The sequence below is a fragment of the Bos grunniens genome, chromosome 19, assembly GCF_055505025.1.
Source record: "Bos grunniens cultivar Pamir isolate PY7600 chromosome 19, Bosgru_T2T1.0, whole genome shotgun sequence".
In the NCBI taxonomy this organism is placed as follows: Eukaryota; Metazoa; Chordata; class Mammalia; order Artiodactyla; family Bovidae; genus Bos; species Bos grunniens.
The window spans coordinates 49,927,381-49,948,531 of NC_141183.1; the positions used below are offsets into that span (position 1 = coordinate 49,927,381).

Genomic DNA, 21,151 nt, shown 5'->3' on the forward strand with positions numbered 1-21,151 from the left:
CTGTATGCTCTGCAGCTGCCTCTGGGTCTCTGAATATTGCTTCAAAGACTTGAGCTTTGGTTGCTTTAACTCTTAATCATGGATGGCTTGTATATTTGCAGAGCATTGCTTTTGTAACTTCAATGAATGGTGGGCTTGAGATAGTAGAAGCAAATAGGCATTTTGTTTAAAATTTTGTCCTTTTATTAAACCCTTCTTTCCATTTCTCAGTAAGCACTTGGTCCTGGTTTTTCCCTACCAGGTTATTTTCCCATAATGGTTCGATGTTTCCTCTGTTTGACAAATTGTTAGGAAATACATTACATGGGAATATGTTCAGATAGCTTCTTTTCCTCCTTTTCCTTTACATTATGTGAAGAAATGTTGCAGATGGTTTCATTCCCATTTTATTGGTGAAGAGGTTGAGACAGTGGTCTTCAAGTTCATAGCAAGTTAAGATTTGGGGCCACCTCTAATTATGCCTTTGCCACCGTATTGTTTAAAAGTTAGGTGTCTTTAGTCTCCATTGTGGGTGTTGGGCAGTGGTTTCATTTTCTTATTCATACAAGTGGGCAACCCAAAAATATTCTGGGAAGAGGGGGCATGTCTCTTTTCCTAGTATCCTACCAAGTACTGTAACTTTTCTCTGCCCCCGTATTAGCTAACCTCCTGAGTGCTTTGTGTCGTATTCTTGGGTTACAGGTCCCCAGGGATGAACCAATTCACATTTTGAATGTGGCTATCAAAACAGACTGTGACATCGAGGATGACAGTCTAGCAGCTATGTTCCGAGAGTTTACCCAGCAAAACGTAAGTCTTCATGTGTGTGGACACTGGTGATGGCCCCTTTCCTGCAGCCTGTGTGACATATCCACCCTTTTCTCAATTGCTACTTAGAAGGCCTTATCACTGATAATGGCTGTGTCTTTGACATAGTTCTGCCTCTAGGGGTAAAATTCCAAAGTGATTTAATAGTGTGAAATACATATCTTTTTTATGTCAAGAAGTATAGAACTTAAATATTCAAAATGTTTTAAGGAAGAGAAGTATATTGCTGGATCTTTCCCAGAGTTCCAGTCTTGAACTTCACCTGCTGAATTTCCTTTGATGACTTAACCACACATGACTAGGCCCAAGCTCCCCTCATGCTCCCTCTATGTCTTTCCCTCTGAGCCCTGAAAATATCAGTTATAGTTCCATCCTCCTTTCAGTTTTATGTCACTTGGATATCTTGTGTTGACATCACGCTCCATAGTCGAGGCCTGAATTCCCATCATTTTCCTTCACATCTTCTGATTCCCACATCCGCCACCAAAAAACTAAACAGGAACAAAAATAACCTCAAGTAACCAAACCCTTTGTGCCCAGTCATTCAGAAATCATTGCCTTCTTTCTCTTGTTTGCAGTCCCTTATTCTACCCCTCCCTCCCTGCCCGTTCCTTCCTCCCTTCGCTTCCAGCCCCCTTCTTTTCAGTTTTTAATTCCCACTACCATCTCTCTAGTTTAGACCCCTCCTCACCTCACTGAGACATTGTGACAGGTTTACTTCTGATCCTCACGCATCCCCTCCAGAGAGTCTCCATTTTGCTGATGGGCACAAAGACAGATGTCCAGGTGCCCCCTTGCACTCGACAGTGATTCTCTCTGACCTTCCGGGTACCTCCTTGCCTTACTGTTTAACATTAGCCTATTAATGAAGGCCCACAGTCTAGCCTTTGCTGTCCCGTGAAAAGACCCAGGTCTTTGTCTCATCCACCTTGTCTGCTTGCTCTCTTCAGCTGCCCCTTATCTGGAATGTTTTCTACTTTTCTTCCTTCTTCCTTCTCTCCTTCCTGTCTCCCCCTCCCCCTTTCTATCTAAATCCTGCTGAGAACTGTCTCCAATTTTCCCTCTTTTACAAGGGCTTCTCTGTGTAGCCTTAACTAAGATGTGTTTTCCTCCCTTGGCTTTCTAGTTGGTCAGTATAAATTGATTAACAATAATAATACTTTTAATTTTGAAAGACCACCTGTGTAAATTTTTTAACTTATTAACACCTTACTACAATCCCATGGGGTTAATCAGGAATTATTCCAACTATACATGTGGGGAAAAGCTCAAGCTCAAAGAGGTTAAAGCCCTTTAATCACCAGTTGGTAGGTGATAGAGAAAAAAAAACTAGAATTTAAGGCTTTGATACCAGCTCTAGGGGGCACAGATCTAGGCACTTTAATAAATAATACATTCAGATGCTTGTAGTCTAATGTTCAAAATGATCGTCTGTGCTGTATGATAGATGCCAGTGTACCCTTCCTCAGCTGCCCTTCATCACAGTGTGTGCTCTTTGAACGGAAAGCATCTAGCCCGTAGTGCTTGTCATAAAGAACTTAATAGATTTTTTCTTTTTTGGCCACACCTTGTGGCATGTGGGATCTTAGTTCCCCAACCAGGGATTGAACCCACATCCACTGCATTGGAAACATGGCATCGTAACCACTGGACCATCAGTGATGTCCGAGAGTTTTTAAAAGTCCCACAGTGTAAACATTTAGTGCCACAGGTGCTCACATCCTGCCATGCTGATGGTCAAACCGAGGAAAAGATGGTAATTTTGTGCTTAACCTGTGTCCTAGCATTTTCCCCACGATGCTTTCACAGCACGTGAACTGGAATGTGGGGCTGTAGTGAGGAAAGGTCCTTCCAGAGAAGTCAAAGTCGGAGGCCGTGCCTGGGAATTTTTCTCCGGAAGAGAAATCTACCTTCTGTCTTGTCCTTGACTTGTGCGTGATCGCATAAAATTAACCTGAGACCAGTGACCAAGGAGACGGGGAGAGTCCTAGTATTGTGCTTGGCTGCTGATGTTGGTGCTTGATGAAGTAATCTATCAGAGTTTCTTCCCAGGTTTTGAGCACTAATTCCCCACATTTGATTGTTTCAGCCTCCACTTAGGCTTTTTATTACAATCAGATCAATTGTATGTCAGCACACATTGATTTACAGAGGCAGTTTCTCCATTTTCACTATGTTTATTTGTAACATTAAGTGATGATAAGAAATTTTCTTTTTTCCTTGACTGGCCTTGTAAACTGAGGCACAGAGAAACCCAGAGTCTTTGCCTGTGGCTGTTCAGTAGGGAAGGGTAGACTGTGTCAACAGTCCAAGCTTGGAGAAGCTATGCGTCACGTACCGTGCTTACCCAGGAATATTAAACATTTCACCTACTTGTTTTTAAAAAAATACAAAAAGAAAAGGAAACAAAAACAGTTAAAAAGATGAAGTGATAACTAGTTTTGTTTTTCACTTCATAATCATGCTTCTAGCAGTTTAGAAAAAGTTTTTTTTTTTTTTAAGCACACATTAAACTATCAAATAGGTTGATCCAAATTGTCCAAATAATCTTCTAGTCCCAGCATGTCTTTTTTTCTCTCATAGAAATTAGGATCATATATTTGTAAATGACTTGTGGAGGAGATTGAAGCAGTCAGTGTAAATGGAGTTTCTCCAGGTGCTGACGCCTAATCGCTGGGTAATAGCTGTGGACTTGCTGTGAGCCCCGCATTATTACAGTGTAATCAGAATCCTGTTGCTCTGCTGTTATTGTTAGCCACTTGTGGAATTTTTAAAGCAATAACAATTTTGATTTTAAATCATGGCATTATTAAAGTTATTTTCTTCCCTTGCCGGAACATAGCTATTGATGCTTATCTTCGAAGGAGTTGGCTGTAGTGGAATTCTTTGTTAGTGACAGAAGAAATGTTTCTATACATTGGCATACAGAATCAGAGAGCCACCACTGCCCCACCCCACCTTATTATTCCTCCCTCTTCTCCCTCCCCTTCTCCCTCCATCCCTTCCTCCCTTTTTCCCTTCCTTCTTCCCTTTCTTTTCTTATTGTAGTATCAACACTTGTTTATTTACACTAGTGAGTATGATGCCCGTACCAATCATTTTTAAATGTAGTTAAACCAAAATTTATTTATATCTGATCTAGGAATTTATTATTAGGAAATTAATTTTTTCTACTTTTGCTTATGCTGTTGATTAGTTTTGTTACTAAAAATTGCCATAATAAAAAATGGAAAAATAAGAGGGAATGGCCCAGGGATATGCTTATTTATAGGGGGAAGCCAGTTTGGATTTAAAATATATATAGTATCAAGAAAGTTAAGAATTGGTTTATGAATATATCTCTCAGAGTTAAGCCAAGTGTATGATCAAAGTAAAGTCCGGATGTGAGTCGTGAAAGTCGGCATAGTTTTTTTCTCTTGGTGTTATTCATGTATGTTGTCAGATCATCCAACAAGTGGGATTGCTTTTCTGCTTGTTGCCGGGTAGCCCCTCTTTATTAGGGACCTGTAAGAGCATGTCTTTTACTTAGTTCATTCATCTGTTTCTTTCTCTCTGCCTTTTGAGATGAGTGAGCAGGACAGAATATAGGAAGGCTTAGAGCCCAAGGCCCCAGACTCACAGAAGGAACTGTTTTGAAACTGCTAGTCTCTGTTGACTTCTTTTTTTTTTTTTTTAACATTTTTTTTTTTACCATGGTGTTTTTGTCATTTTATTTATTTTTAATTGAAGGATAATTACAGTATTGGTTTCTGCCATACATCGACATAGATCAGCCATAGGTACACATATGTCCTCTCCCCCTTGAGCCTCCCTCCCCCCTCCCACCCCAGCCCATATCGTCTTATTTTTACTTATTTATTTATTTTTTAGGCCATGCCTTGAGGCATGTAGGGTTTCCCTGGTGGCTCAGACTAAAGAAGCTGCCTGCAATGCAGGAGACCCGGGTTCAATCCCTGGGTTGCAAAGATCCCCTGAAGAAGGGAACAGCAACCCACTCCAGTATTCTTGCCTGGAGAAAAACCATGGACAGAGGAACCTGGCAGGCTGTAGTCCTTGGGGTTGCAAAGAGTCGAACACAACTGAATGTCTTACACACACACATGAGGCATGTGGGATCTTAGTACCCCAACCAGGGATCAAACCCATGCCCCTGTTTTGGGAGTGTGGAGTCTTAACCACTGACCTCCAAGGAAGTCCCTATTGACTTCTAATATACTGCTTGCCTATGCCAAGCAGAAATATGAATAATCACTGAATTTAAATGCCCATTAGACATTGTTTTTAACAACTTTTAAACAGAATCCTTTAAAAAATGCCTCCATATAAAATAAGGAGGAAATGTTTTAGAATTGATAAGGTTAGAATTTGTTAGGTTGAATTCCAGGAATGCTGTATCAGATGGTAGGTGATGTCTATAGTCTAAATAACAGTTTAGGACTTAAGTTTTCTGTTTTGTGGAAGTTTCGTATTTTTCCTGTACTGATTTCATTTAGCTTCTGTATCAGTATTGTTCTTCACATTTCAATACATGTCAAACAGTGCAATTTCTATAAGCAGAAAGTGTGTTACTGTCTACCTTGATATGTATGAGTCCTTAGAGAAGTTAGATGACCCCATATGACCCTTTCTCCTCCACATAGTTCTCTTCCCATTTCATCCAGATCAATATATAAAACCTATTCTGTAAGACTCATTCCTAGGAGCCAGGTTGAGACTTATTTATTTGCAAGTGTGAAGGTGCCAAGTCAAGATATAGATATCCAAAAAGAACGCTTAGCCCAATCAGGGCCTTCTGAGGACTGAATAGGCTAACATTTAGGATGAATGGTGGTCTCATGTATCTTCTGTTTTTACATGTTTGTTTGCAGAAAGCTACCCTGGTTGAACATGGGATCCGACGCCTTACTTTCCTGGTTGCACAAAAGGTATTGGCATGTGAATTATGTACCTCTGTAATATTTCTTACGCTGCTGCTAGAACTTTAAAAGTGAAAAATGGAATGATAACCATATGCTTACTTGTAGAATTTATGTAAAGAAATAACTGTTTCAGTATAAATTTAATCAAGAAAAGCATTAGTTTGTCATCTCCTTTTACTCAGTTCTTTTTAAATTTTATTTCTAATTGCCTTCTGCTTTTTTTCCCCTTCCTTTCTGTCTTTCATTTGAAAGGATTTCAGGAAACAAGTCAACTATGAAGTGGATCAGAGATTTCATGTAAGTAAGAGAAACCATGATGAAAGATCACTTACTGTTTTATCTGTTAGCTGCTGGTTATTTTTAGAAGGCCTGGTCTGATATTTGGTCCCTCTACTTTGAAAAAATATTAGAATGGATATTCAGGTCTTCTACAGAGTATTCAGACTAAAAGGTTCCCCCCACTTTTTTCCCCATATAATGAATTCTCAGTGTATCTCTGAGAAATAGTTAAGAGTGAGCACATGCATTTATCCAAATGAATAAAGTAGAAGCAGGCGCTAACTAGTAATTTCTTCTGCGCACACAGCGAATCAGTAATCAAAGACTGCCACTCGTACTTGAGGTCTTGACTTCTACTGAAGATGGATTCAGATTCTATTATTGAGATCTGCCAATTCTGAGGAACAATCATTTATTATTTAAAATGCCTTAACAGAGCCCAAGTTAGTGTTTTTGTCTTATGTTAATTCTACGAGGAGGAAATAAATAAAAATTAAGTTGCTGGTTCTCCCATGTAACCAAATTAACTATTAATATTTATGAGTTTAAAATTTTTATTGAAAAATGTGAATAAGGAGAACTCACTAAATAGCCTGGTATCTGAACCATGGTGTATTTGTGTATGAGCATACTGAGTATCATTATAGCAGAGAGGTCAAAAATCCAGTTTGCAGGCAGGATGTCATTTTCTCAAAGGGCTGAATGTAGTCAAAATATTTCTTTAAAAATTCCTCCTGATATGGTGAAGTAAGATTCCAAAGGATATTTACAAAGTCTTAATGTTTCTGATGAGAATTTTATTTTGTTTTTAGCAATCAAGATAATTAAGTTAGTTTTCAAGCCCTGCTCACTTGTTTGTAGTGAATGTAACATTTGGGATGCTGGAAAGGACTTCTAAACCCAAAGACCTGTGTGTGGGTGGCTTTTACCACCCCTTTGTTTGTTAGGTCTCTAACACTTGCCGTTCTGTTTTCCATTTCACAGTTCACCTTGTTGGTCTAGTCTATAGAGAAACAGGAGAGCCTAGCCTGCAGGCTAAAGAGCTAGGATTTTCTGAAATGCTTTAGGAAATGTTGTGGACTCCACAATTCCCCTGTGTTACTGATGTCAGGAAATCAAGCAGAGTGCAGATATATATCAATCAATAACTGTAGATAGGAGACAGGAGGCAGTGGAGAAGTATGAGGAGCTTAAAGAGAACCCTGGGGCTTTAGGAAGAAAAATCAGGAGCTTAGAGAATAAAATTGATACTTTGGGATAGAGTATGAGAATCTGCGAATAAATACTGTGGCTGGTAGATGCTGATCAGAACTCAGGTAGACATGCCAGAGCCAGGCCCTGGATTTAGAAAAAGTATCGGGCTAGGTTCTTAAGTGCTTATCTGATTTGTTCTTTCATCACTGACTTTGGAGTACATATTATTCTGAGGAGTAATACTGAATTTGTAAAATTGTTTTCCCTTTTCCTTACAGTCTTCATGTCTATTGCACACTAACTGGTTTTCTATAATCAGCATTCTGTGATAAAACCCTCCACTGAATTTTTTTTTAAAGGCCAAAGCAATTAATTGTCACGGACATTTTTGGGGGACACTTTCTTATCATTGAATCTACATCTTGTCCTAGAAAACACCTAACAGCTTTGAAACATTTTTTTTTCTCCCTGCTCTCTTAATATTTCCCGATTTCAGTTGAATAGAGACATGTATAAGCAAGATCTGCTTGGAAATGAGCCCAGCAGGTGGTCTTCCCAATCATTCATTGTCCAGTTTCCATTTATAGTGGCAAGAAGTGGGAAATCAGTTAAATTATCAAGTGACTTGATCTGTCATAAGTGTAGTAAGCGTTGCTTTAGGGTGCAGAGAACATGAAGGTTTGGGTACGGACTGGATTTGCCCTGAAGAATTGGGTGGCAGAGGAGTTGGGGTGTTTTTATGTTAGGCCCCTCAGGCATGATTAGCAATTATGCAGCAGGCAAGGGTGACTATTACTGAACTCTGGCCAGGATCTGCCATAGCCAGGAAGCCCTGGCAGGAGTTGTATGAATCTGGGGCTCACCATCATGGTGCTGCTCCGAGATCCTCTGCTGGTGGTGGCTTGAAGGACGCTTGGCCTCTGTCGTGTCATCCGACGTGCACTTGCCCCCTAGTTAGTGTAGTGTGAAAAAGAGGAAGCTTTCCGGGACGTTAGTGATGAATCCCTTGATCTCTGTGGCTTCCTGGTAATCCACTGTTATGTATGCAGCCTCCCCTGCTCTACGCTGTGAAATCCCTATATTATTGAGTAGAAGAGGAGACGTGCGCGGGAGGGGGCAAGGAGAGGAGGAAGGTTACTGCGTTAGGTTCAAGAACAACATGGCTGGTGTGGAAGGAGGCAGCCATGCTGTTCATAGTCGTTGTCTCTTGGGCTGCTTCAGGACCAGAACATTGCCGGGTGGAGGTTCCTGGAGAGTGTGGATATTAGGTGTTTATTCACATGGCAGCAAAGGCTGGAATTATTTCCAATATTGTTTCATCAACACAGTCCCTGGAGATCTGTCCACCAGAAAGTCTGCTGATGCCTAAGTGTCTTGGCTCGACATGGAGACCATTCTTCTGAGCAGGCAGTAGTTACCAACGTTAAGGCTTCTTGGTGTTTGAGTCTGTTTCCATAACCATCTAATTAAAGCAAATACCCATAATGGGACTTTGACTATCAATGCTTAACATTGGTATTTAAACAGAAAGTTTGAGGAAAAGCAAGTCTATCCTTGTAAATATCTTCTTCATATTAAAAAAAAATTGAGGCCTTGAAAGCAAAAGAAGACTCTCTGAATTTCTATATTAAGTTGCTGTTCTCCAGTTTTATGGAGTACTAAGTCTCTGTTTGTATCACGCACATTCAGATCTAGAATTCCAAAAAGTGCAGCAGAAGATGCTATTTAATTCTAACATACGTAGTATACTTTAAGAAGCTTTGCATATTTTTTTTCCAGCAAAGTTTTGTTAAGGATGCTAAAATGCGTGTTTCTCAGATCTTTTCTTATACTTGGCTGCCCAAACAGAGCATGAGGTCCAGAAACCATGATGAGATTCTAAATCAGATTTCCACCTGTAGTTTCCTTTTGTTTCTTATTTGTAAGATTTCATGAGATTTTTAAAAATTCTGCTGTAAATCACCTAGGAGATAATTGCAGTTTTACTGATTTTTATGTGAGTGACTCCCACTTTAAGTGTTTTGGATTGTTTTCGCCTGAAGAGCCCACTATCGAAAACAGTTATCGTGGTTAGTAGTTCATTTCTTTAAAAAAAAAAAAAAATTGATATGTCAATTATATCTCAATAAAGCTAGAAAAAATTGGCAGTTCTGTTTGCTAGTGGATCAACTATTAGTTTTTCAGAAGGTTTGGTTTGAGTTTTTGTTTTAATTACAGTCTATATAATTAGTTCTCAGCATGTTGAGGTAAAAGAGAATTGTACCAGCAAGCTTCCAATTTCTTCATCTCATTAGGTTTTTAACACGATTATTAGTATCATAATCAGCTATGATGTTTTCTGTTGCAGGTTTTCACATTCTCTGATTTGCAGGGTGTCTTGATTGGCTAATTTAGGCAAATTATTTTGATTGTCTTGATGATGGTTGGCTGATTAGAACACAGCAGGGGTATAATTTCTTCCAGAGAAATGTTGCATTCTTTTGTTTTTTGGTACCAGAACACTAAGAGGGTTTTTCTTTGTGTACATTCAATTATGATATTTGCCCATAACACTAGTAGAATGCCTAGAAAGCAATTACATTAGTGATGGAGTAAGCTTGAATGCCTTAGTGGAAAAATTGGCTGTATGAGGATGCGGTAGGATGAAGGAATTTACTAAAACTATAATCAGACTTTGGGATTTCTTCTTTTCTGTGTTTTCTGTATTTCTGTGACTTTTGAGTGAAAAAAAAAAAAGCAATTTTCTACAAAAGTCTTTCCCTGTCTTAGAGAATTGCTCATTAATCCTGGTTTACCATTGCATGGAAGTTCGTGCCATCTCCTATTCTAAATGCTTTGTGCTTAGTGAGGACTTCACTGTGGAACTAAAAATTTACTCAAAAGTTTAAGAACATTTGTTTATGTCATCTCATCTTTTGTGTAAATGGTATACTAAGTAACTGTTTTAGGTTAACGAATTAATTAAAGTTAAGAAGGAATTGAAGAATATGTGATTAAAAGATTGTATCATTACTTTACTTTTCTTTCAGAAAAATCTCATGGAAGGACTTTGTTACCCTTCTTTTTTGACTCATGTTACTTTTTAGCTAATGCTCTGAAAGCCATACCTCTTGAGAATAAAACCAAAACTAGACTGTATAAAGCCCAGAGCATGAAATCTACTGACAATTCAGTTCAACATCTTCCTGCTTAACCTTGAAGTCATCCCCATGCTCTTCACTGTCGTTCAGGGGAATTAGAGAATTATTTAGGGCAAAACATCATCAGTAAAAGATCAGTGCTGTGTAAAATCCACTTTCAAAGGGCTTTTGAAGACCCACACCTGGACAAGTGGTTTGCTGGCCTTGCTAAACAGGCTCCTAGAAGCTGTTTTTCAGTTAAAATGCCAAGGAAAATGTAAAAAGATTTATTAACTGAGCAAGTTATAGTTAAAGTGAAGTGTAAGACCTATGAAGGTATTCAAGAAGTTTTCCATAAATTTAAGAACCATGAATGTTGCCTTTTTTTTTTTTTTTCCCTTTTTTTCCTGAAAGCCTTAATTTCAGTTTCTGGGGTTTTTGGTTTTTGTCTCAAAAACAAGCATGGTTCTTGAAAGAGAAGTCCTCTAAATAAGGAATTTGGATTAAAAAGAAGAATAAATAGTTAACATCCTATACTTGCTAGGTAGAGATGAAATGGCATGGGCTCTAGCCTTAGACCCAAGTTCATGTTCCAGGGTCATAATAATTGGGATTGGCATATACACACTAACGATACTATGTGAGAACCTACTCTGTAGCACAGGGAACTCTCCTCAGTGCTCTGTGCTGAACTGAATGGAAAGGAATTCCAAAAAAGAGGGGATATATGTATATGTACAACTGATTCACTGCCACACAGTGGAAACTAACACAATATTGCATAGCAACTATACAACAATAAAAACTTACTTTGAAAAAAAAAAAGCAGTACTCTTCCAGAGAGGTTGTTGAGAACATTCGACGGTCAGCACATGAGAGCACCTGCCACCCACAAGGCTTTCAGTTCATGTTTCCTTCATGGTTCCTGAAGTTCATTGACGGGTATTTAGGCAGCTAGTCCTGGTCTCTCTGCCTTGTACCCGTAAGTGTTTGATTACATTGCACTCATAATGAAGAAGATGCCTTAATGAAACCTCCTATGGAGGCAAATAGTAATGACTTGGTTCCAACACTGCCAGTAGAGTTTCCCATCCGAGAAACAGGGGTATTTGGTGTTAATAAGTTAAATTTCAGAAACTAATGGACTCTGCTAATTGAATTCATCTTTGTTAATTAATAAGGTTCTAGTAAATTGGTTGCTTTCTTGGGTAATGCCCTGCAAAAGAGCAGTAAGACCTAATGATTGCATGTTCACTAGCTCCACCCTGTTCTTTCCTAGACATAGAGGGCTACTGACCAAAGTAATATCTCACACTTTTCTTTGTCTTGAAATGTTATTGTTTAAACCTTTGAAATTATTAACTTGAGAGGGAATGAGGGGGAAAAAAAGCATGGATTGGGGATGCTATGTTCTCTGGTGAGTTTACACTTTGAGTCTCTTAAGGAGAAACTTGGGAAATCAATCCAGTAACTACTATTGCAGTGCTGCAGTATAAGGACGCGTTGGTCTTATGTGCCAGTTTCTGCCATGGGTAGCAGCCAAGAAGACGTTTTCCACTTGGGAGATGAAAAAAATACCATTTTTCACCCCAGAAGAGGGTAGCTGTTAGTCGGGTTAGTATCGTGGTGGTTCTCAAATTTGCAAGTGGGGTCAAAGTGACGGTTATCCAGAGAATCATTCATTTTCTCCAGACTAAGCTTAGGTAAGGATCGTGTTTTCTAGGCAACTGTCTTCTGGATGCTTGACTGTTTCTCTACCATGTGTTTATCCCCAAAGAGTCATATCTATGAAAGACTGACACATTTTCCCTCCTTCTTTAATGCAGAGAGAATTTCCTAAATTTTTCACGTTCCGAGCAAGGGATAAGGTAAGGACTGATTTTTTTTCCTCTTTTTTTTTTTTTTTTTTTTAATCTTTGTTTTTTCCTTAAAAGCCCAAGAGTAGTATATCTGTGCCATATGTTCTTACCATCTTCTTTCTCTAATTGAACTTATACTTCCCTTTGTCTTACATATATCTTCGAACTAAACAAAGTTCCCTTTCAAAAGAGTTTGGTTCAGGAAACACTGTAATGTCCTGACCTACCGAAGACAGTGATAACTTTCAAAATCATCCGTTAGGATAATCCTAATGATGTAATATGAAAGGACTACTATAGTTATTGGATTATTCTCGTCACCCACAGACAGTTCATTTATCAAGGCTTGTTTATGTGCATTTTTCAATTTTAAAATATAGAATTTCAGACCACATTGGTTTCTTCTTATTACTAGCTTATGTTTTTGGCTTTCTCTCTCCATTTACTCTATGGAGATGTACTCTAAACATATCTGGCTTCAGCAAAACATACAGTAAATGTAAATGCAACTTTAAAAAAGAAATATGAATAATTATGCATGGATACAGGATATTCCATAGCCAAATACCTATTTTTCAATATTATATAACATTTGTTTTCCTGTGTCCTTTTTCAGTCTGCCAGAAATGGTAAGAGTATGAGACATGGATCCTGCCCATACGTGTTTTAGATTAGTTGGATAAAACTAAAACACTGGTATGTGAAATAGATAGTAATGTGAATTAGTTTGGTTAATTGTATAAAAAAAAATGAGCTATGAAGGCTTTAAATGCTAGAGGAGTTCTGAGGGACTAGGTGGGGGGTTTTGTTTGTTTTTAATGGAGAGCATCACCAGTTGTAAGAGTATAAATGATGAAAGCTTACAAAGTAAACAGGGCCTCTAGTGCCTAATCTTACGTCAGTTATCGCAGTTTCCTTGTATGTAGCTCCTCTTTCTTCCCCTTTGGTTCCTTGGCACAACATGGCTTATGTTTCTTTTTTAAGCATTTCTTTTATATACAATTTCATAATATAATTTTGTAACTGCCTCTTGTAAGCTGTTCTTTCCTCCAATTCTTGTATTCAGTTTGAGGAAGATCGTATCTATCGTCACCTGGAGCCTGCCCTAGCTTTCCAGTTAGAGCTGAACCGGATGAGAAATTTTGACCTTACTGCCATCCCGTGTGCCAATCACAAGATGCACTTGTATCTTGGGGCAGCCAAGGTGGAAGTGGGCACAGAAGTGACAGACTACAGGTTCTTTGTTCGTGCAATCATCAGGCATTCTGATCTGGTCACCAAGGTGGGTGCTGTACTTTCTTCTCTTTTTTTCTTGGGCAGGGGTGCTATGCCACTCGGCTTGCAGTATGTCAGTTCCCTGACCAGGGATCGAACCTATGCCCACTGTTGTGGAAGCACAGAGTCCTAACCGCTGGGCCACCAGAGAAGACCCTGGGTGCTGTACTTTAATGGAAAGTTATCTCTGAGGGAAGGGACAGAGACACAGCCATGATTCAAAATCAGGTTTTCCTCCTGAATCAAGGCTCTTGTTCTCTTTCATCCTATTGTCCAATATGCACCAGAAGCCTAAGAGTCACTTCTCTCACAGAGGTAAATATTCCGTGCAATTAAGGGCTTTTTTTCCCCTTTCATTTGATTTTTCTTGGAAATGGACGCATGATAGTACTTGCTTGAGAAAAGGAAAAGCATGCGAACAGAAAAACCACAGGGAAGTTTGGATGATGATAGAGGATAAAATGAAAAGTTAGAGACGACTCCATGGTAAACCTGTCTAAAAGTGGGGATAGTTTCTGTACACAGCTGGTCTGTGACTTGTTCCTGCATCCCATAGCCATAACCTTTCTGCAACTTTTCCTCTCTAAACAGATTTCCTTTCTACGCTGCTCTGTCTGGCAGTTGTGACCCTACTAGGGTTGCAGCTGTGGGGGTGCCCAGGATCTCCACTTATTGTAAGAAAATGGTACCTAACAGGCAGGAGGAAGGGCTGCTGGGAACTCTTTATCTGACCCTTGCTAGCCCCTGCTGCCTGTGGTCTTTGGGTTGACCCCAGGAAGAAAGATAAATAATATCTACATAACAGCCTTATGACTAGTTGGGTTGGCCAAAACCCAAACAAATTTTTTGGCCAACCCTATAAAACATTAATGTTGATGGGATTTTCTTTCCTGCATAGGAAGCTTCCTTTGAATATCTACAAAATGAAGGGGAGCGGCTCCTCCTGGAAGCCATGGATGAGTTGGAAGTCGCCTTTAACAATACAAATGTCCGGACTGACTGCAACCACATCTTCCTCAACTTTGTTCCTACAGTCATCATGGACCCATCGAAGGTACATTTCTCTGTAGCTTTGCACCCAGCACCTGCCAACACAGCAGAGAGAGTCATTCTTATTTGTTTGCACTTGGACCTGGAAACAGGTACTTTCTTGGTCAGGTGACTGAACCCTCGATCCTTAAAGTTTACAGAATGCTTCTAGGACTGGGTTTCTGGGATGATATCAAAAATTTGATGTAACCATTGAAAGCATACCTCAAAACTGAAGGTGTCTCTTTGTTCTACTACGAAGCTTTACTTCTCCACTACCTGCCTTTGAATTTCTGCTGAAAAGCATGTGATGGTGTCTGACTCCCTTGCTGTAGTGATCTCTGAGTAAATAACCTTTAAACACAGTGATTTAAAATTTTTAAAAGCAATCATAATTTACCATGAGACTTAGCTGTGAGTAGAAATTTCATAATCATACATTTTAATTTACGTTTTTAACTTATAATTATGTTTAATTTACATTGATACATACATTTTAATGTAATCATTAAATATTAACTCATAGTTTTGTTTGCTTTCATGGATATAGTTTAAAAGTGTATCTAGTCCATTGTATTGCAGGAGATATAAGCCACTAAAAATCTTGTGATGTAATTTGTATATAATTAAATACATCCATTTAAGTATAAGGTCTAAAACACTGAAGGTGGTTTGATGTTATCTTGATAGTCACTTACAAGCAGTACAAACATGTAAAACTTCTTCCTCTTCTTCCATTGGTAACTGGATATTTTACGATATTTACCATGATAGCAGTCCTATTTTGTTTAATTCCCTAGGATTTCTCATCTAGTATAACTAACTTTGCTATTATTGGGCATTTTGGCAAAATTACTGCCTCTTTTTACTGGTCATCTGATGGCCTTTGAGCAGTAATACACCTTCCCAAAGTGTCTAACCTATTTCTCATTAGTATTTTTCCACAGAGGAAAATTTGGTTGATGTGGAATTCCACACATAACAATGTTTGGTTTGTTCCCCAAGGCTCTATTCTAAAATGCATTCCATATAATTTAAGGAAGGAAAGCAAAGGGACTCTGTACTCTTTTATCCCAGGGGTAGTAAAGACGGGTTGCTCTCTTGTTTCCACTCCCTCTAACCTTTTTATGATATTGTGGAATTTGAATAGGAGAACCAGTATATTTGAATAGGAGACCTCTTTCTCAAGAGCCATTGTAGGCATGGACTTTTGCTTTTTGAACTTAGCGTCTAAGACCCGAGAAATCATTTTCTACTGTTTTTTTCTTCTAGACTCAAACTACTGATTAGTTGCCTTGTCTGCCAGGAAAGCCGAGGTCAGGGCTACTTACTGAGTTTCTCAAAGTCTCATCATTCGGTTTAAGCAAAGGTTCTCTTGAGCATCCTGGGATTGATGAAACTAGGAGAGTTAAAACGTGCCCTGGACACTCTATCAGTATATTTGTAGATATGACTTAGCATTCCTCAATGAGTTTTTGCTGTCAGCCTCTCTGTTTCTACTCCAAATGCTCATATGCCCTAACTCTGTCTTTCTAATCATAGATAGCTGTCAATTTCCTCTATTTAGAAATTGTTGACTTTTGTTCCCTCAAAAAAAAGAATGGATAGATATCTCTTGGTTAACAAGCAAGTGTAGGAATAGAGATGTTAACTCCTTGAAACTCATTTTAACCTGAAATTCTTTGGAGCAGAAATAAACTACAAGAGTGGCACATACTTCCAAAGAGTCACAAGTGAAGGATGGCATGAGATTTTTAAAAAAATTCTCTAAGACATTGAGAAAGCATTTTAGAGAGATACTTCATTTAAGAAAATGTTGTTTTGAGTAGTATGTCTTAGCTGCCTATAGCCATATTGGGAATAAAAAAATTCTTTTTTGCTTTAGTGTGTCAATAAGGAAAAATCACATCTAAGGCCATTTGGTTAAAATAACTCACCAAACCCTAAAAATGAGGGCCACTAAGCTGCCTTGGTACAAAGGTAAGAAAAATGAGGGAACATTTGCCCCATCTCGTTAAATCCTAGTTGGACTTAGCAGTGACCTAGCTTCAGAGCTCTGTTTAGAGAGAACATTCTAGCACCACCTACAAATTGCCTTTCTTTAATTTGTGCAATTTACCAAGAAACATATATTATAAAGTTTAATAAAATTGTATGGAAAAAAGCTCATGGTGATAATTGCTATGTTGATTTAAGGTCCTGAAAGTGCAATGAAACGTAGTTACCATGCATATAAATGCTACTTAATAGCGGTTTAACTAGAGATTTTATTCTTATTTGGGGCCTTCTCTTAAATCCCATGGCTTCTAATTTTAGATATTGCAGATCTTTGGCATAGAATATGAATACAGTTGGGAAAGAGGAAGGGAGTTGCACAGATTTGGGTGTTGTGAGCCAGAGAAAACCACTCAAATGCCAGGCCAGCATGAAATTGTCCCTGACTTGTTCTAAGCGTAGGGTTGGGGAGAAACTGTGTGTCTTTTTGGAAGGAATACGTGGAGGACACATCTCCAGAAACCAGGGTCTGTTCCCGTTCTCCCTTCCCAAAGATGGGCAGACCTGAGTCAGGTGCTGGTTACAAGGCACTGAATTTTTGTGCTTGGTGATGTGTCTGTGTCAGATTGAGGAATCCGTGCGGAGCATGGTGATGCGCTATGGAAGTCGGCTGTGGAAGCTGCGTGTCCTCCAGGCAGAACTGAAAATCAACATTCGCCTGACACCAACTGGAAAAGCAATTCCCATCCGCCTCTTCCTGACGAACGAGTCTGGCTATTACTTGGACATCAGCCTGTACAAGGAAGTGACTGATTCCAGGACAGCACAGGTACAGTAGTTAAGCAGGCTCCTCAAAATTTTGACTTGGTTCCCCCAGAGAGAAGCCACTTGTCCTTGTTACAGAAAGACCCAAATTCACAAATCCCATTTTTCCACTTAGTGGGGGTTTTCCTCGCTCAGCTTAAATGGTTGCATGAACCTGAAACACTTCATTTGCCTCATAAGCAGCGCCTCTGTCATAATCCTGAATGTTTTGAAACCCTTAACCTTTGATCATGAGTTGGGGAGCCCTAACAGGTGCCAAGTGAACCTGACTCCAGAGTCATTGTGTGATTTAGGGTTCTTGGGCTGCTTGAAGAATTTTGTCTTCTCTGATCTGATTTGTCCTTGTTCCTGTTTTCAGCCTAGTTAGACCACTCAAGGAAGGAAGGAGAATTTCCTTGGCAAGGAAAGGAAGGAGAATTATTGAAGTAGGAAATATCTCAAAGAAAGAAGTTTCAACATAATATAATAATAGCTTGAGCAAGATCAAGCAGAGATTTTATCTTGTTTACCCTTTGTTGCACTTATACACTTTGTCTTGCCTTCAAAGAGTTCAGAGTATCATATATCTATAAAAAAGCAAAGTGGCAAACTTTAACCTATTTTTTCAGGTAGAAGAATTGAGAATGTGAAAATGAAAAGTGACTTTCAAAGTAGATTGGTTCTATGATAACAGAGAATTCCCTTTTAATCTGTTTGATCACCTTAGTTTCTAAATCTTTGGGCCATTGGCTATGGTACAGGATTGAGCTTCGTTCACCATTATTCACATCTTTTTAAGAACTGGGATGTTAATTTTAGGTCTCTGGCCGGAACTTGGCAAGTGCCTTTCTTGTCGTTAAAGGATGAACTTGCTCCTTTGTATCTGTACATAAGATCTCGGTCTATTCTATGTATTGGGTGATGAAGAGATTATGTGTCTCTTGTTTTTATCTACGTCCTTTTAAGTCTGGGAACAGCAGTAAGAAAAGACTTTTTTGCCAGGATTTTGAAGACAAATCTTAAAACTCTGGGCTTGGACAGTTGTCTGAGCGACCTTTCATTTCGTGCTTTGATTCCCACTTAGATGGCCAGAGAAATCTATCCTGTGAGAAGTGAACAGTTAAAACAGAAAGTGCGCGCAAGAGTGCAAGGGGTGAGCAAGAGAAAGAGTATTCAATAATTTTCGCTGCATTTGATGTTTTTCAAGACAACCTTAAAGACATTTTCAGTCAAAGCTTTCCATGGGCAGTGATGTTTTTAATTAACTTCTACAATGGCTTCAAGGCAGGTCTATTCTTGTGAAAAATAAGATGGCCACTTGAGATTTTAATGTTTTTGATAAATATGTTTGTTCTTCATAACTACTCCCCCTGTCCTTTCTTTTATTAGAAAGCTCTGAGATTTCCCTCATGCTGGCCAGTGGTGACACAGGGGCATGAGAGGCACAAATGCCTTTATTCAGGGTTTAGTAGAAGGAAATGGCAACTCACTCCAGTATTCTTGCCTGGAAAATCCCACGGACAGAGGAATCTCGCAGGCTACAGTCCATGGAGTCTCAAAGAGTCAGACACCACTAAGTGTCTTATGTTTGGCACAAGTATTTGAAAAATAAATGAGCTGCCTTCTGCCTGAGGGAGCTCCCTTCTTACCATGGGTCCTGTGTATTTAGGAAGCCCTGGAGAAAGGGGTCTCCCTCCGGCTCTTCAGTTGAGATCCAGTGGCCACTGGCAAGTGCGAGTGCAAGAGCCCACAGCTGGAGGAGGGAGCTAACAAAAGAAAGCCTCTAGCTCAGTTCTGGCACTCCGAAAGCCTCCTTGATGCTTATCAGCAATTTATTTTTCCCCTTTCTGTGCTCTAGTGTGTCATTACACAAATCTAAAACAGCATAGGACCATGCGTATCATTCAGTTGTTTGTTCAGTAATTTAACATTTATTGACCACTTACGATGTATCAAGCAGTAGGGATACAGAGGTAAAAAGTGATATTTCTTCTCAAGAAATTTACCCATGATGGAAGAAGACAGATAATTAGTTTCTCTGTTGTATGATTTGATTTGTGCCATTAAAAAATAAGTCCATGGTTCTAAGGGAGCAGACTGTATGGGATCAGAGATTTTTTTCCAGGAGAAGCCCTTTTGATGGCCTCTGGTAACAGGTGTGTGATAAATAAAATATGTACATATGTTCATGAATTTGTAAAGTATATACTTTATCAATTTTTAATGACTGTGGCCATGATAGCAGAAAATGGAATTAGGTAACATAGATAGATAACTATCTAATATAATATATCTAATATATCTAATGTGTATCTGTTACAACAGTTATCTATGTTATCTATCATTCGGAGACTTCCAGGGCCATCCATTGTTATCAACCTCTTGTTCAAGAGTAATTTTTCATTCTTTCTGTCAACAAGAAGCAAGGTTGACTGGCTTGAGTTTCATTTTATTTCACTTTCCTTGTATAGTCTTTGTGGTATTAGCTATCCTGAGCACTGATGTCAGGCAGTCAGAGTAGGGAGATTTGAGTAATCCATTACATAAGTCCATTGATTTCTAATGTTCAGTGTAAGAGAGAAATATACATTTCAAAATCATCTTTATTGAGATAGAACTTAGATGTAATAAAAGGCACTCATTTTATGTGTACAGTTTAATTTATCCTCAAATTGTACACACTTGTGACCGCCATCACAGTCATGATAGAGACCACTTGACACCCTCAAAAATTCTCTTGTTCTCCTTTGCAGTCAGGCACCCTCCTCAGCCCTAGCCACCCACCAATCTGCCTTCTAATTCAATAGAGTAATTTGTGCCTGTCCTGGAATATCAGATAAATGAAGTTAGACAATATGTGCTATTTTGTGTCTGGCTCCTTTTGGTAAAGGTAGTGTTTTTGAGAATCATCCATGTTGTATGAATCATGGGTATGCTTCTTTTTGTTGCTGAGTAGTGTTCCATTTTATGGATATACCAAAATTTTTATATTCATTAACCTGTTGATGGGCATCTGAAGTTTTATTTTTCAGTTTGGGCTATTGTGAGTAAAGCTGCTGTGAACATTGATTTCCAAATATTTGTATAGATTTGTTTTCATTTGAGTAAATCTATGAGTACAATTACTGAGGCGTAGTAAGTTTAATTTAACCCCGTTAAATTCCCACCAGCAGTGAAAGTACCCAGAGAGCTTTCTCCAACCTGCTTTCTCAGTCCACAGAGTTATGTTGCTTGAATGACCAGCTTGACTTTATTCCAGACCTTGCAAAAACTGTACCTGTTGGTCTTGTCTTTCCTAGTAAGACAGGAATGTATTGGGATTGGCCAAAAAGTGTATTTGGATTTTCCATAGGATCTTATGTAAAAACCCAAGCAAACTTTTTGGCCAACCCAGTAGTTTCAAGAACCTATTGCTTTTGCTATTTTTTTTCTCCTCCCCTTATTTTGACTTGGGTTATTTCCTCTAAGTCCAGTTTTTACATACTTACACCCTAGCCTCACTTAAAACTTCAAATCTCTTGGAACATTTCTATTTCTGCCTCCCATATGACTAAGACATTGCTAATTCTACCTCTCACCTGGGGACTTTCATCATTAGCTCTGTGGAAGAGGATTGGGAGCTCGATTCTGTGGGTCTTTAAGCAGTCCACAACAGATTTTGCCCAGAATAGGACCTGATTGACAAGTAAGTAGAACACGTTTGTTCCTTTTGATCTAAAGGGCTAACGATTTACTTACTTGAAATGTACCCAGGATTTAGGAGAATACCTCATCCTCTCCTGGTGCCTATTTAGCAGGCCTGCAAATCTATTCATTAATGGTAGACTTAAGCTTATATATTTTAGGCCTGAAGAGATAGGTGGGTATACAC

General features: G+C 38.9%; 1 protein-coding gene across 9 annotated transcripts in view; it reads left to right on the forward strand.

Annotated features, from left to right (window-relative positions):
- Window positions 1-21,151, forward strand: part of ACACA (acetyl-CoA carboxylase alpha) — a 286,860-nt gene that overhangs the window by 173,897 nt on the left and 91,812 nt on the right. For all 9 annotated transcript variants that reach the window (XM_086360402.1, XM_086360403.1, XM_086360410.1 and 6 more), the window contains 7 exons: window positions 682-789; window positions 5,676-5,732; window positions 5,979-6,023; window positions 12,145-12,186; window positions 13,244-13,459; window positions 14,351-14,506; window positions 17,102-17,305. In XM_086360402.1, coding sequence (XP_086216528.1) covers window positions 682-789; window positions 5,676-5,732; window positions 5,979-6,023; window positions 12,145-12,186; window positions 13,244-13,459; window positions 14,351-14,506; window positions 17,102-17,305 — 828 coding nt within the window. The remainder of the gene's footprint in view (window positions 1-681; window positions 790-5,675; window positions 5,733-5,978; window positions 6,024-12,144; window positions 12,187-13,243; window positions 13,460-14,350; window positions 14,507-17,101; window positions 17,306-21,151) is intronic.